General features: G+C 37.3%; 2 protein-coding genes across 2 annotated transcripts; one reads left to right on the top strand and one right to left on the bottom strand.

Moving 5' to 3' along the window:
• The first annotated feature begins 1263 nt into the window (after nt 1-1263).
• On the top strand, nt 1264-9324 carry LOC21395390. Its single transcript, XM_024166958.1, has 7 exons — nt 1264-3138; nt 3593-3733; nt 3962-5720; nt 6399-6706; nt 6941-7219; nt 7267-7835; nt 7921-9324. Exons 1-7 carry the CDS (start codon nt 1669-1671, stop codon nt 9032-9034), a joined length of 5640 nt encoding a protein of 1879 aa, XP_024022726.1. The 5' UTR covers nt 1264-1668; the 3' UTR covers nt 9035-9324.
• A 3282-nt stretch (nt 9325-12606) lies between these two features.
• On the bottom strand, nt 12607-14001 carry LOC21395391 (UDP-glycosyltransferase 79B6). The gene has a single exon (XM_010100145.2). It carries the CDS (start codon nt 13984-13986, stop codon nt 12607-12609), a length of 1380 nt encoding a protein of 459 aa, XP_010098447.1. The 5' UTR covers nt 13987-14001.
• Between the last annotated feature and the right edge of the window lie 1951 nt (nt 14002-15952).

The raw sequence follows: 15952 nt of genomic DNA on the forward strand, positions 1-15952 counted from the left end.
ATTATAATATCATATTATATGATAAAATAATAATATTAGAGTTATTAATATAATTATATTATTATTTGTTACAATATTACTATTATATTATATTATATTACGAGTCTAAATTTTAGATTAAGAAGATTGTAAATTTTAAATTTTAATAGGAGTATTATGAAAGTTTTATTAATTGTACTATGCTGATTCTCGCACAATTTAAAAGCTAAAGTTGTCTTTAAGCTGCTTCTGATTTGGCTGTAGATTCTTGAAAAATTCTTGAAAAAATACTTTTGAGAAGATTTACCAAACACTAAAATCAGCTTCTGCTTGAGTTTGGAAGAGAAAAACAATACCAAACTAAGCCTATGTCCTCTTTAAATATGCATACGTTTTCTTTAATGAGAAAATACGTGTAAGTTATCATTTAGTCGTTTAACTGTTGGATTAAAAAAAATGCATCATGCAAATTAAATTTAGCCGTTAGATAATGAAAACAGACGATCTAAACTATTAAATATTTTTTATGCGAAAGGAAATAACTTGTTTTTAACGGTTAAAATTTCTTAGTATTGTGTACATGATAGTTTTCACATAGAGAAAATGAGACAAATACTTTCTTAAATGTATGAATTTAAAATTTTACATCATACTTTTGATTAATATTCTTTTTAGTTAAATAATTATATTAGTGAATGGTTATTAAGTAAAAGTAAAAAGTAAATCCAAATGCGAGCACAAAACAAATTTTTCTTTTTAACGTCTAATGCAGGCCGGCTCGTATTGTTCATGTTAGAACCTAGAAAGAACCCATTGTGCAAGAATAACTTGAAACAAAAATAACCCACAAAAGGAGGGAATTTAAATAGACCTCATCAAATAGATTTGGCACTGAAAAGGAGCCGTTGCCCCTTTAAGAAACCAAACCAAATGCATTTTGCCAATTTGTTGGTTTTTGTTACATACAAATCCAGCTATTTGGCGGCAACAAAAATAAAAATCGAAGCAAGAAAAAATAAAAAGCAACCAACAAAATAAGATAAAAAAACAATTACCACTCTCACATCATAGAGCGTGGGGCTCATACTCCATATTATTCCAGAACTATTTCCCAACCACGACAGAAACTGTACATCACGCGCTTTATTGGAGCGTGGTCCTCAACCCCAAAAAAAACCCAATGTGAAAATTAAAAATAAAAAAGAAACAAAAAACTCTCTTCTATGCTCCTCTGTACGCCCTAGGGAACTTTATAAAGCTGAAACAACAAAACGAGGAAAAAAAAAAAAAAAAATCAGAACGAAAGAAAGCTTCAAAAAAGTCCCAAAACCCAGACCCCAATCTTCACACAATGGAGCCTAAAGAGCTCAGAATGCATTAAACCCAAGAGCTTTTCGGTGCTTCGTGAAATCTGCATCTAGGGTTTTGCTGTTTTTCTTCGTCAAAATCTCTTCTTTTCATTCGAGCTTGGAACAAAGTCAAGTCCACTCCACTCGGGTGAGTCTCTCATTTCAATGATTCTGATCTTAATCGGAGCCTTTTCGGACACCCAATTGGATTAATAACGCGATCGATCAGTGCCCATCTGCTTGAAACATCAAATTTCTGCGTATTTATACGAGTATTGATATTGTATATAGGAGCATTTATATATTGGTGTGTAGAATTATTCTTTTTGTGATTCTTGTCATGCGATATTCGTCGTCGACATCGGTTACGTCGTCGCCGGAGGAAAGAAAGGGTGGTTCTAGTCCGTCGGGCCCTCGGCTTCGGAAGAAGCACAAGAGGCTTGACGCCATATGTGAGGAGGAGTACAATAGAAACCATGGGGATTTGAATGATAGTGGCGGAGGGGCGGTGGTGGGGAAGGGGACGGAGAGTGCTGATTTTGAGATCCGAAGAAGCTCGCGGGTTCGTAAGGCTCCGGTTTTGCTTGATGTATCGCCTCCGCCACCGAAGAAGCGGCATAAGAATAAGAAGGATGGTTGTATCTCTAGTAACGAAAAGAATGTGAGAAGTACGCCACGCGGGGTCAGCGCATATTCAGAGGAGTTGGATACCCCTGGCAGTTGGAAGTCCAGGTTGAGATCAAGAGGTAGAAGTGTGAGGTTTGAAGTGAAAGAGGAATTGTATACTCCGAGGGGGAAAAGGAAGCTTTTTGAGGATGTAGATGATGATAGAGCTCAAGAGAACTTTTCGGGTAAAGAATTGGGCGGTGAAAAAGGTGAATCAGAAGGTGGAAAGTATACGGTCGTGAAGTCGAAGAGACCAGGTAGGATTAAGGCTACAAATAGTTCAAATAATGCAGAAAAAGATAATGATGACGGTGTTGTTAAAGATGAAGTTAGGAGGGAAGAAGCAGAGCTTGTTGGAAATGAGGAAAAGGAGGTTGAATTGGAATCGGATAGTGATTTAGGTAGCGTTACTGAAAGGGAAAAAGTAGTTAGTGATGATGCCACGCAGCTAGTCGAGACGGAGGGGGGTTTGCAGATGGAGGATGGGTGCGTTTTCAGTGATACAAAGGAAACATTGGACAATTCATCGAAAATGGAAACATTGGACAATTTGGAGGGCATTAAACATGTAGAGAAGCAGATGGAACAGTTAGACCTCGGACAAAATCAAACTGATGTAGTGGAAACTGCTGGACGCTTCGCAAATGAAACTGATGTGGCCATTGAACATCTAGAGAAGCAGGCAGAGCAATTAGACTTTGGACAAAATCAAAGTGATGTTGTGGAAATTGTTGTATCCTCTGCAAATGAGATGGAAGGTGCAGGTTGTTCTAATGGGAAGGATGTGAAGGGGACTGAGCATGATGAAGGGTCTCATGCGAAAGAAAATGATGTTGAGACGAAAATTACCAAATGTGCTGCAAGTGATACGCCTGGCAAACCGCGCATCAAGGAGGGCAGACGTTGTGGTTTGTGTGGAGGGGGGACAGATGGTAAGCCTCCAAAACCATTAGCTCAAGATATGGGTGAGAGTGAACATGAGGTGTATAGTGGCTCTTCAACTTCTGAGGAACCTAATTATGATGTATGGGATGGTTTTGGTGATGAGCCTGGTTGGCTTGGACGCCTTTTGGGTCCTATAAATGATCGTCATGGAATTGCTGGAATATGGGTTCATCAACATTGTGCAGTATGGAGTCCAGAGGTGCGCTTTCTTGTCCCGTCTAATCTTTTGTGCTTTGCATGATGGTATCCAAGTATGACCATTTATTATGTATGGTGTTTTGGAGTCATTTTCTTTGGCTACACCACATCGATTATCGTCACTAATAGAACAACTTAGATTATAAACTTAAATGGGGGAAACCTTGTCTACTGCGATATTTTCTTTCAGGTTTTGTAACCATTGGTTTGTACTTTGTAGTATATTGCTCTGGTCTTTAATTGTTCCAGTTCTATTTGTAATAGAAGAAAATCTGTCTACTAGGGTATTAGCTCAATTTTCAATGGCGTAACTATCAAATAATAAATAACCACACCTAAGATCTGATTTTCCATAACTGCCAAGTTAGCATTCTAGGACTCATTAGATTAAAGTTGAGTCGAGTGATTGTCACAGTAACTTTCCATTTACTTTTATTTGTGTTTGCACTTTGCAGGTTTATTTTGCTGGGCTAGGTTGCTTGAAAAATGTAAGGGCTGCCCTTTGTAGGGGAAGAGTGTTAAAATGCACTCGATGTGGAAGGCCAGGAGCCACTATTGGATGTCGTGTTGATCGATGTCCGAAAACTTACCACTTGGTTAGTTACTCTTTGCAATGGAAGAAAATTCAAGAATTTACCAACCTCAATATAAGAGTTTGTGTGTTCTTATAAAAAAAAAAAAAAAAAAAGAAAAAAAAAAGAAAAAAAGAGTTTGTGTGAGATATATGTGGATGTCCATATCTTTGGCCAGATATGACAGTACTCAGTTCCCAGTAAGCAATTGCAACAATCTTTGATGGTATACTAATACGCTGTTTTTTTCAGCCTTGCGCACGAGCAAATGGGTGCATCTTCGATCATCGCAAATTTCTCATAGCATGCACAGATCATCGGCATCTCTTCCAACCTTATGGCGTCCAGTATTTTGCGAGAATAAAGAAAATTAAGGCAAAGAAAATGAAGTTGGAAATAAGAAAACATGCAAATGATGCTTGCCGAAAGGATATTGAAGCAGAAGAGAAATGGTTGGAGAACTGTGGCGAAGATGAAGAGTTTTTGAAGCGTGAAAGCAAGAGACTTCATCGAGATTTGGCTAGGATTGCACCTGTATATATTGGAGGTGGAGAGTCTGAGTCTGGAAAAGTGTTTCAGGGTTGGGAATCTGTTGCTGGCCTTCAAGACGTCATCCAGTGCATGAAGGAAGTTGTCATATTGCCTCTACTATATCCAGAGTTCTTTGATAATCTTGGCCTTACACCACCTAGAGGTGTTCTTCTTCATGGGTATCCTGGAACAGGTAAAACTCTAGTCGTTCGGGCATTAATAGGTGCATGTGCCCGTGGTGATAAACGGATAGCTTATTTTGCCCGAAAAGGTGCAGATTGCTTAGGGAAATATGTTGGTGATGCTGAGCGCCAGCTAAGACTATTATTTCAAGTTGCTGAGAAATGTCAGCCATCTATTATATTTTTTGATGAAATAGATGGATTGGCACCTTGCCGCACAAGGCGGCAAGATCAGACCCATAGTTCAGTTGTGTCAACATTGCTTGCACTCTTGGATGGTCTAAAATCTCGAGGTTCAGTTGTAGTCATAGGTGCAACAAATCGTCCTGATGCGGTTGATCCAGCATTACGGAGGCCTGGAAGATTTGATAGGGAGATCTATTTTCCACTTCCGTCACTCAAGGACAGAGCTGCTATTCTCTCTCTTCACACGCAAAAGTGGCCAAAGCCAGTTACTGGATCCTTGCTCCAGTGGATTGCAAGAAAAACCGCAGGCTTTGCTGGTGCAGATCTGCAGGCACTTTGCACTCAAGCAGCCATTACTGGTTTGAAGAGGAATTTCCCTCTGCAGGAGATATTGTCCGCAGCTGAGAAGAATTCCTGCAGTAAACGCCTTCCTCTCCCTAACTTTGCAGTGGAGGAGAGGGATTGGTTGGAAGCTCTATCGTGTTCTCCACCTCCCTGCTCTCGTAGGGAAGCTGGAATGGCTGCTAATGATGTAGTATCTTCTCCTCTTCCATTGCACCTCATTCCTTGTCTGCTGCAACCGTTGGCTGCTTTGCTCATCTCCCTTTACCTCGACGAACGTGTCTGGTTGCCAGCTCCACTCTCTAGAGCTGCTAGTATGATTAAAACTGTGATTGTTTCTAACTTGGCCAAGAAGAAATTAAACAGTGATTGTTGGTGGTCATTTTTTGATGATTTTATTCGACAAACAGATGTTGCAAAGGAAATAGAAAGGAATCTTCTGGATTCTGGCATTTTGGATGGAGATGCTGACATAACTACTTCTAGTGGTTTTGATGATGAGATTGATGACAACAATGCTATCTCGGGCTCATATGTGAAACATAATGGTAAAACCAACACAAATTTGACACGGTACACATCATGCCCGTCGAGAAATAAATCAGGATTCCGAATGTTGATTGCTGGAAGTGCTGGATCTGGTCAGAGGCATCTTGCTTCTTGTCTTGTTCGCTGCTTTGTTGGGAATGTTGAAATTCAAAAGGTTGATTTGGCTACAATTTCACAGGAAGGGCATGGAGATGTGGTGCAGGGGATAACACAAATATTAAGTATGTTCCCCCTCTTTTAAACTCTAGAATTTATTATTCCTTTATTAAGTATGTTCCCCCTCTCTTAAACTCTAGAATGTATTATTCCTTTCAAAGCTGTTCTTTTGCAACCTCCCCAAATGCTGGTTATTTTTATTATTGTTATTTTCTGGTTGCATTATTATCATCGTCCGTGATGCCTTAAGGTTATGCTTGGTAGGAGGGACAAAAAATAGGTAGGGGGAAGAGGTAGACAACCTTGGTGAGAAGAATTGAGAGGTCTTAAGATTATTGACAGTCGATTGGTAAATGATAAAGGTTTAATTAATGCAGAATTAGAGTGATGCAAAGTCAATAGAGAATCCCAGGACGAGAAAGAAAAGGATAAGAGGGTAAGAGAAAAAAATAAAAAGAGAGGAGAGTGAGTATCTGAAACTATGTCAAATTTCAATGATTAAAAATTGTCCAATCAGTTGATTTGGCTATAAGGCTTGTTGACAGAACATTGAAATTGAAAGCTAAGGAGCTAATCTGGAGACATACAACCTAACAGAATCATAGAATGAGTTATTCATTCAAACTTCGAGTACCGCATTATTGTTGATCCTCTTGCATGAGTATATGCTTTAAAAGGTTGTAAGATTAAATAAACTAAATATACTAAATTAATATTTTTACTGATTGCTATTTTTGTCGCAGTGAAATGTGTCGGTGTGACTTCATGCATGGTGTTCATGCCAAGAATAGACTTGTGGGCTGTAGAAACTCCTCAGCAAGCGGTAGAAGAGAGTGATTCCTTTTCAACCAACCTCCATCACAGTGAGAAGGATAATGTCTGTATTGGTCATGATCATGTTTTAGAAAAAGAAAACATTTCCAGTCCACAGACATGCAAAACAGCAGAATTAGCTGGAGACCAAGGTGTTGCACAGAAGGCCTCGAGTTCCTGGAGCTTATTTGTTGAGCACGTGGAATCTCTTCATGTTTCTACATCTCTGATGATTCTGGTATCTCTCTCTCTCTCTCTACACACACACACACACATATCAACAGTCGGTGTAATTGTTCCCTGGTTTCTATATAGTTGCCGTGAGGCAGTTCTTCATTGTTAGTATTATTATTGGTACTAGTACTATTATTAGGGTTAGGGTTTGGCTAGATCAACACCATAACAACATTAAAGGTTTATAATTTGGGATGCTTTTTTTTTTTAACTTTTCTTTTCTTTTGTTTTTCATCAGGCTACATCGGAAGTTCCGTATTTAATGCTTCCCGCTGAAATCAGACAGTTCTTCAAGAAAGAGATATCAAATTGCGCTCAGTCAACTCATATGGAGCAAACAGTTCCTAGATTTGCTGTGCAAATTGATGGGAATTTTGACCGTGATTCCGTAATTAATCTATCTGCAGCCAAGTTATCAAGGGATGTGGTTCGACAGCTAATTCAATTTATTCACCAAAGTTCTCACATCCATAAGACGTCATCGGAGAATAGAACGTTTGATATGATTGAAGAGCAGGCAGGAATACTAAATCTCAATACTGCTCATGTATCAGAGAAGAGCAGGCAGGAATGCTAAATCTCAATACTGCTCATGTATCAGATGATGCACCAACACGATGTAATGACGAATCTGTTGTTAAAGCTCCTCTTCCACCTAACAATAGAACTGTCAAGGGAAGATCGAATTTGCATCTAGCAATAGCGTCATTTGGCTTCCAAATTCTTCGATATCCTCATTTTGCCGAGCTCTGTTGGGTCACATCAAAACTCAAAGACGGTCCCTCTGCGGACGTAAGTGGACCTTGGAAAGGCTGGCCTTTCAATTCTTGTATTGTTCGCCCCAGTAACTCAGAAGAAAAGATAACGGTTGGCTCCAGCTCTGGCAACGTTAAAAGCAAAGAAAAACCTGGTTTAGTTAGGGGCTTAATTGCTGTCGGTTTATTGGCATACAGAGGTGTGTACACATCACTCAGAGAAGTCTCCTTTGAGGTTCGGAAGGTTTTCGAGCTTCTAGTCGGACAGATCAATGAAAAAGTTCAAGCTGGGAAAGATAGATATCAATACGTTCGCCTTTTGTCACAAGTGGCATATCTAGAAGATAAGGTTAACAGCTGGGCATACACACTGCAAAAGTAATATTCTCATCCAAATTGGTACGCTTGCAACTTCATTTTCGTTTTGTACTCTGTTTTGTAATTATGTTTCTTTATATTTCAGTTTAGAGCTGGATGCTCCAGTGATTGCGGCAAACTCTCAGCTCAACAGCGCCATAGCTCCAGTTAACCAAGTTCAAAGTGAGGAATGTGAGCCACATGAAGAAAATCCACAAGGATTTGCTTCCAAAAAAGTTGACTCTGTAGACTTGAACAAGGAAGGTGGTGATTTCAGTTGTCCTAGTGCCGAGGGTAGAGTTGCAACTACAGATGCGTCTCTGCAGAATGCTGTCATGTTGAATTCTATGCCAGACAAAACCGTTCACAATCCAGAGGATTCTCACCAGTTGTTGGGTAAAATTTTGAATGGGCAGAATGGGACGCACCCCGAACCACCCGAGTCTGAAAATGGCAGAAACAATATGTTGCTGGACAGAGATTCTCGACTCTTGGAACTTCCAAATGGACTTGCATGCACTGATTCTGCTGTCATATCTGAGGATGGTCTTGGTTCCGGAGAATCAGGTGATGTGAAGTGCTCTATCAACAGCGGCGTCTCCAGCCACGTTCCTGATACCCCTAGAGAGACTGCTAATGTGCCTAGGCCTGATACTGACGGGAATGTTCAAAATGTCAACTTCCCTTCAGTCAAAGCTACCAAGTCTGAGGATGTATGTTTATACCGTTGTTGCCCCGAATGTGTAAACATTCTCCTCAGTTTGACAAAGAAAATTCTTATTCATGAATGGGAATCGGACAAGAGTAATTGGACGGTGGAGGATGTTCACGATGTTGTGGCATCGTTATCCATTGATTTTCTTTCGGCCGTTAGAAGAGTTTGTGTTGCTGAGAATAGCAGCGGCAATGTGTTTGATGGAAAACCAAGAAAAGACGAGAAGTTGATTGAATGTCCAGAACTGAGGACATGCAATTGCAGCAATTCCGGAAATGGGATTTTTGTGCCAATGGAATGTAGTTGTCATTCGGTCATCCGTATTATGAAAGCGGATACTTTCCGAGATAATCAATCCATACGTGAAATGAATTTTATTTTCAGAGATGGTGTGCTGTTTAATATGGATCCTGACAAGGATGCTTCTTTTCACTGTAAATTTGAGACAGTATGCCTCTGTTCTCTTATGGAATCAATACTAATGATCAAGCAGTCTTCCGATTGATTTGATTATGTCACAGCTTGGATTACTTAGCAAAGGAGATGCTTGGTGCGGCGGAATTAGTTTCTAAATTTACTAGAGATATCAAAATTTTGTTGGACTCGGTGAGTCTTTATACAGATTCCCTTTTGTTCCATGATGAGAAAAACTGAAAGGGCTTTCTTTTTCTGCAATTTACTTCATATAAGTTTTGACTCTCCTTTGACTGGAGCTAATCTATACCATGTAAGTATTATTTTGATGTTAGTCGTTCGTTATTCTTTCATAACTATATAATTCATACTTCATGTGTATAAAGCTCTCTTTTTTAAACGTGCTGATGGTAATCGATTTCTTAGTTCTGCAAGTATTTGCATGTTATGTCAGTTTGCCAGGAGTATCTTTGGCTAGATGAGATTAACATGCAGGCATGTAAATGGGATGAGACGGCTAAAACCCGCCCCGGGCCGTCCCATTTACATCCCTAGATGGGAAGAATTGCTGAACTTGTATACGGTTTAGGTTTGGTTTTTATCAGATGAAAGCTAGAATTTTATTTTATTTTTTTTTTTTTCTAAGAGCGTTACTTCCATACTTTGTACATCAAGGACGTTAAATAATGTTATAAAAACATGAATACTTTTTAAATTCAGTTTGGATCTTGGTAGTTTTCATGGCTTAAGAAATATATTTTTCGGAGACATGAACTTTTTAGATACATAGGTGAAATGGTCAGGCCTTGGTTTGCTCCCACAAGGTGTGGGTTCGAACCACCTCATGGGCACCTTCATGACAAATGTACTAGTTTCATGCCTTTTAAAGATTGTAGGCCGTGTTTGGAATTGATTCTGTTTTGTTTTTCACGTTTTTTGAAAAAAAAATAAAAACGTTTTTAAAACAGCGTTTGACACAATAAAGATAAAAAACGGAAATGAAAATGATTTTTTGGTTTAGTGTAAAATGAGAGAAATAAAAAACGACTTTTAGTCGTTTTTCATTTTTTATTTTTATTTTCTCCTCTCTCGAGCAGAGAGAGAGAAAGAGATACATTAAAGGGGTTTTTTTACACTGAAAATAATCTCTTAATAAAATTATCAAATACATTTTCAAAAATGATTTATGTCTGAGATTGAAAACATTTTTATTTTTATTTTCATACAAAAAATAAAATTATTTTAGAACGAGTTTTAAACACGCTGATAGAGTTTGGAGGGCTCCAATTTCTAATTTGTGCTCACAAAGTGGGTTCGGGCGATTTCTGAGTATCTATGAGAAGGACCTCGATGTTGATAAAATGTCTTCTATCCAAGAGCGTCATTGCATCACAGCAGGGACGTCTCCAACGTTGTTTATCAAGATATCTGGTGATGTTCATTAAGGGGAAAAAAAAAAAAAAAAAACCCTCTGGTGATGATAAGATTATTATGTTTTTACAGGATATTCTCATTCTATTTCTAATGTTATGTTTGGAGAAGTTAGGGAGTGATAGAAGATTAGTGGATTTCTCAACCATGGGAAGAGTTCCAACTATTTGAGAGTCAATAATCGGTTGGAGTAAGAGGTGGTGACTATTTGACCTTTTTTTTTTTTTAAGGATGTTTAAAATTGTTGTTGAGGATTGTTTTTAGATTGTTAAATGATCCGAGTTAGGATGTTTGGTTTGTTATTGTCAATTGAGTTGTAAAAAATGTTGCCTAACCACATAATTGGGAAGTATGACAAGAGTTATTTTAAAAAAAAAAACTCAATTAGGATGGTTGTCCCGACTTGACCTAAAGTGGCTCTACCATTGGCCTTTGACAAGTTTGTAGTTGAAGAGAGAATGTGAAGCTTGTGGCCGCAAAAAAAGTGCAGTATTGGTCATTTTGGGTTAATGGAGCAATGTTTTATGCCTCGTTCAGTTCGCGGATTCGAGTTTTCAATTTGAGTTGAAATGTGATTTTATGTGAGAGCTTTTCACTATAGTAGAAAAAGTTAGATGCGATTTTTTGTGAGAACTTTTAATTGTAGTAGAACTAAAATTATAAACTCGAATCGGTGAAATAAACAAAGTCTTAGATTGTAGATAATTTTTGCATCACTGTTCTACCTTTGACTTCATTAAGGAGGCAAAAATTGAAATGAAACTAAACGCGTTTTCTCCTTCAAGAACAAGTATAAATAAATTGATCGTTTTAAATATTCATAGTATTTATTAAATAATAAGTGTGTATAAAAAGTGAATTTCATTTCTTATTCAAATCATTCAAAATATCTTTTTTTTATATATAAACATAGAAATAGAAAATAAATTACGTCGAGCAAGAAATTAACATAAAAAGATTATAATATTTGTCAGATAAAGTAGTATAGGTAGGTTAGAATGGGAAAATAAACCACCACCATATAAAGCCAAAAGCATAAAAAATAAGTGACCCGCTCGTTTGTGATTCATGAATGGTAATACTACCCTTGCTAATACATTAAAACCTCTATAAATAAATGATCTGGTTAAATGCATGTGATAATAATTTTCAAAGCCTTTAAGACCCAACGATTATAAATTAATAATTAATTAAATAAATGATTAATAACTTATAAAATTTGAAAACCTACATACATTGTATGTTTATGTACGTACGTACTAACCTTTTTGTACAATGTATACACATCAATGTTTGGATTTCTATGTATGTGCAAATGACATTTATTATTTTTTTGTATGTACCTATAACTTTTAATTTTTATGTGTACACAATTAACTTTTGACCACATCCATTATTCTTTGCATATATATACATCAGTTTTGGTTAAGAAAATGTGCACAAGTTATTAAAACATAAAACTCTACTTAAATTAACAAATGTTCACTTATTAACAAAAATTATTAATTTGTCGATAAATAAATAATCTTTCTAAAGTTATATTTTTTTCTTAGTCCCAATAGTATTAATATGTTTTACTAAGGGGTGTCTTGTAAAAAAAACAAAAAGTTTCCATAGAAGTGTAACATTGGGGGAAAAAAAAATCCGTGTAAGTGTCGGTGTAATTTTTTAGTTTTAAGTTGACATATCTTGAAGCAATCTTATTTTCTCTTTTTCTCCAACACCCGAAGCCATTCATCGACCTTATATGGCGTTTGGTTCATAGATTCAAACTATGTGATTAGAACTATTTTTTATTTACGTGTATTTTTTGTGAGAGAAAATACTGTAGCGAACCACGAACCATGATTCGAATCAGGGAACGAATCTATGTATGGACGGGTCAGCACGCAAATTATAAGTTGACCTTTAGTTTTCGATTCAGAAGTTTTCATTCTCATTGTTATTTCTCATTTAAAAGCGAAATAAAAAAAAAAGATATGCACAAAAAGGACAAATTCTATTATGAGTATACAAATGGAAAAAGCAATTTCAGCAGAAACACAAGAACAAAAAGACAAAAAACTTATATTACTAAGGTAACTAATCACCTCATATCGACCTTGAAGAAATCAAATAATAATAATAATAATAATATAATCAACCATTATTTTCTTGTAACATGGACAGCAAAATCAGGAAAAAAAAATTAAGCTAACCAAGATTAGAAGTACTTACTTTCTAATAACTAAATCATTTTTTATTAAGCACCGACTCTTCCAAATTCTTGACAAACTCGTCAATATAGCCACTGATGAACCCAGGTTTCCCCAACAAATCTCTCCACTTTGCATGGTTTTTCCTCACCATAATCCCCACCTCACTATCTTCATCCACCACAGATTTTATGGCTTTTCTCAAACTTTCCTTTGAAAACCACCCACTTTCTAATTCCTTCTCAACTTCCACAGCAACTTTGATTTCCTTAGCCAAAAGCTTGGTGTTGAGTATTTGGTCACCCAAGTGTGGGACCAACACAATCTGGTTCTTGCTCAACAATGCCTCCCACATTGACCCAAACCCACAATGGTTAACAAAACACCCAACAGAAGGGTGGTTCAGTATCAATGGCTGCTGAACCCAGCCCCCATAAACAATTCCTCTTCCCTTTACTCTCTCCGCGAACCCGACCGGGAATGCTTCCTCCACGGTTTCGCATCCCACGGGCGGTTTCAGGGCTATGAGAAAAGGAAAATCTGTTGACTCGAACCCTAGGAGGAGTTCTTGAAACTGGTCCTTTTTGAGAATATGTTGGCTACCAAAAGCACAAAACACAACCGAACCGGGCTTGAACCGGTTTAGCCACTCGGTCCACCGGACTTCTAATGGGGTGGTATCGGTTGGTTCGGATAAAACCGGGCCGGTTAGGAGCAAGGGCTTTTTATATTGAGACGCAATATAGTCGCACAATTCACCTTCCACTTCCCTACACGTCCTTATGGACAAAACGTCGGCGTTTCTCATTGCCGTCGTCGTCCGTTCGTAGAATGTTATTCCATCTCCGAACGGGAGAGAAATGAAGAGCAATGATCGGACTTCAGGCCCGCGAAGAACCACGGTTGACGACGGGTATCCGGGTGGTGGATCCTTTATATCCTCCACTGTGACCGTCCTATCGCAGGGAACATTACGTGCAGGAACCAGCGCGATCGCCAACGACGACGCAGAGACGACGCTGTAGCAAACAGAAATCGCACCAATGTGAGCTGTGATGTCGGGAACCCAGTGAGCAAAATCATAGAAGACAATCTGGGGCTTGGCGGCGGAGAGGAAGTCATGGACTTGGGGGCGCGTGAGGTCCATGGCGGCGGCGAGCAAGTGGGTTTTTGAGAGGTGGATGTCGGAGGCGGTCTCGACGCCGGGAGGGAGGCCGTCGACGTGGGGAACGGTGATCGTATGGAAGGTGATGAGGTTGGGGTGGAGATTGAGATGTTGGAGCAGAATTTGAGCTTTCTTCGGCAAAAGGATTGAAATTCTGTGGCCTCTGACGGCAAGCTCGTTGGCCACATGGATGAACGGCGCTATGTGGCCGGTGGCGAACCACGGAAACATGGCAACGTCAAAGTTTGCCATTTTAATTAAGTTGTTTTGGATAGTTGAACAAAATGAACCTTATTTAAGGAGATATATATTCTCAGTATTCTTAAATACTATTTTCACATATATACGAGTCATTTTGTTTGTGTGTGTGTGTGCGTGTGTTTTTTTTTTTTTTTTTTTCGTTATAGATTTTTTCCTATTTATACAGGAGTGATTGTTGAATGTATAGATACATGAATATTATATGTCGGTTGCAGATTTTTAGGAGATGACAGACGTGAAGTTTTCCATTTAAATTAACTTGGATTTGCTAGGAGTACAAAATGCATCCTAACCAATGAGATCCGTCTTCTTAAATACTATTTTTGACGTGATTTGAGTTTTTTTTTTTTTAATTTTTAATTGATATTTCGTATCTATATATTTCTTTTGAGGGCATTTAATTCGTATTTATATAACACTTACACATGCATATATATTATCTTTTTTGTTTAGCCAAAAAATATATATTGTTCCTTTTTTAAAATAAAAAAAATTTTCCAAGTGGGTAATTCGCAAATTTTTAGGAGATTTGTTTTCGTTTTTTAATTAGTCTGCGTTTGTTATATATATGATAACCGTGAGTTGTGTTTTCTCTTTTTTAACCTCACGTGAATTTTTATCATCGCTCTCACAGGATTTTCGGTATTTCGTTAAATTTTGAAATTTTTGCTGTATCTGTGTAGGTTTTTTTTTTTTTTTTTTTTTTTTTTAATGATTAATGATACGACTGTATAGTTTGAATGGACTATGGAGTTTGTTATAATAACTTGGAGTTTGTGGTGTAATTCTGGCGGACTCTGCGGGACCAACTTCCATCATGCATGGTTTATAACCCACAAAAAAAAAAAAAGAAAGAAAAAAAAAAAGAGTAAAACAAGTTAAAGAGTAATGCTAAGTCCCAACTTTCATTAAGATACAATCTCTTATTATAATTTGAACTACATTGTAAATTGTTGATAATTTTATGTATGTCTTAGATTAAAATTCCGGTATTATATATTATAGAGTGAGTTTCACTTGCAGTTTTATATGTTGTTTGCTTGATCTCACCGTATCTTCTTCAAAGTCCTCTGCCTTTTCTGGTGGTGCTCTTTACCGATTGCCTCCTCGCTAGAGTCGCTTGTCATTTTGTGTTTATTGGTTTTTATTTTTGGTGTGTTTTTATTATAATCGGGGTTTTCATCACGTTGTACTTGTTTGTTTTTAGTATCCGTTGGACTGGTGTTTTGGCAGTGCTTAGTGTAGCCTTAACACTACGATGTTTTGTCACTCTATCGCTCAAAAACTTATTTTATTTAGAGGGGTTTTATCAAATAGAGCATTAGGTGTGATCGATCTTAATATGCCGAGATATTCTCCCGTTTTTGGGCTTCAGATGTACGTCTGTTCTCTTGCCGAGTCATTAGCCTTTGTTTCTCTAGTTTTGTTTAAATAGAAATTTGTGGTTCTGTATTAAGGAGATTGTTTCCAAAGAAACAATAAACTCTTTATATATATATATATATATATATATATATATGTGTGTGTGGAAGAAATACTAAACTTTGGGGTTCTTTACATATCAAAATATATAATCACAAAATATATTGCCAGTAATTGTAGGTCTTTTTAGTGGTGAACAAGAACTTGTCCCTATTTGAGAAATTGAGATAACTAAATCGGATAAGTTTAAGCCTGAAGGATAGGGTTTCAAATTTTTAGGAATTTGACGTAACCGTCCTATTTGTGTGGATTTCAAAAGGACCCAAAACCTAAAAAAAATATACGAACTATTATCAAGAATAGTGTTAAGAATGAGGAATCCCAGGTTTTAGGACATTAATAATTCAACGTGGGAGATGATGAATTTAAATTAAAAGATTATATTGTAAGAATTTTTTTTGATATGGCCTATGTGTAATTTTATATTTTCTCACTTATTGTTAATATTTATATAATGTAACCATAAATCCATTTG

This window comes from Morus notabilis, unplaced genomic scaffold (genome assembly GCF_000414095.1).
Source record: "Morus notabilis unplaced genomic scaffold, ASM41409v2 Scaffold692, whole genome shotgun sequence".
Lineage (NCBI taxonomy): Eukaryota > Viridiplantae > Streptophyta > Magnoliopsida > Rosales > Moraceae > Morus > Morus notabilis.

Excerpts from the sequence above, each read along its gene's own strand:
- LOC21395390 (XM_024166958.1), top strand. The coding sequence starts at position 1,669 with ATGCGATATTCGTCGTCGACATCGGTTACGTCGTCGCCGGAGGAAAGA. Across the intron at positions 3,734-3,961 it reads GTCCGAAAACTTACCACTTG|CCTTGCGCACGAGCAAATGG; the intron begins GTTAGTTACTCT and ends TGTTTTTTTCAG. Across the intron at positions 5,721-6,398 it reads GGGGATAACACAAATATTAA|TGAAATGTGTCGGTGTGACT; the intron begins GTATGTTCCCCC and ends TTTTTGTCGCAG.
- LOC21395391 (XM_010100145.2), bottom strand. The coding sequence starts at position 13,986 with ATGGCAAACTTTGACGTTGCCATGTTTCCGTGGTTCGCCACCGGCCAC.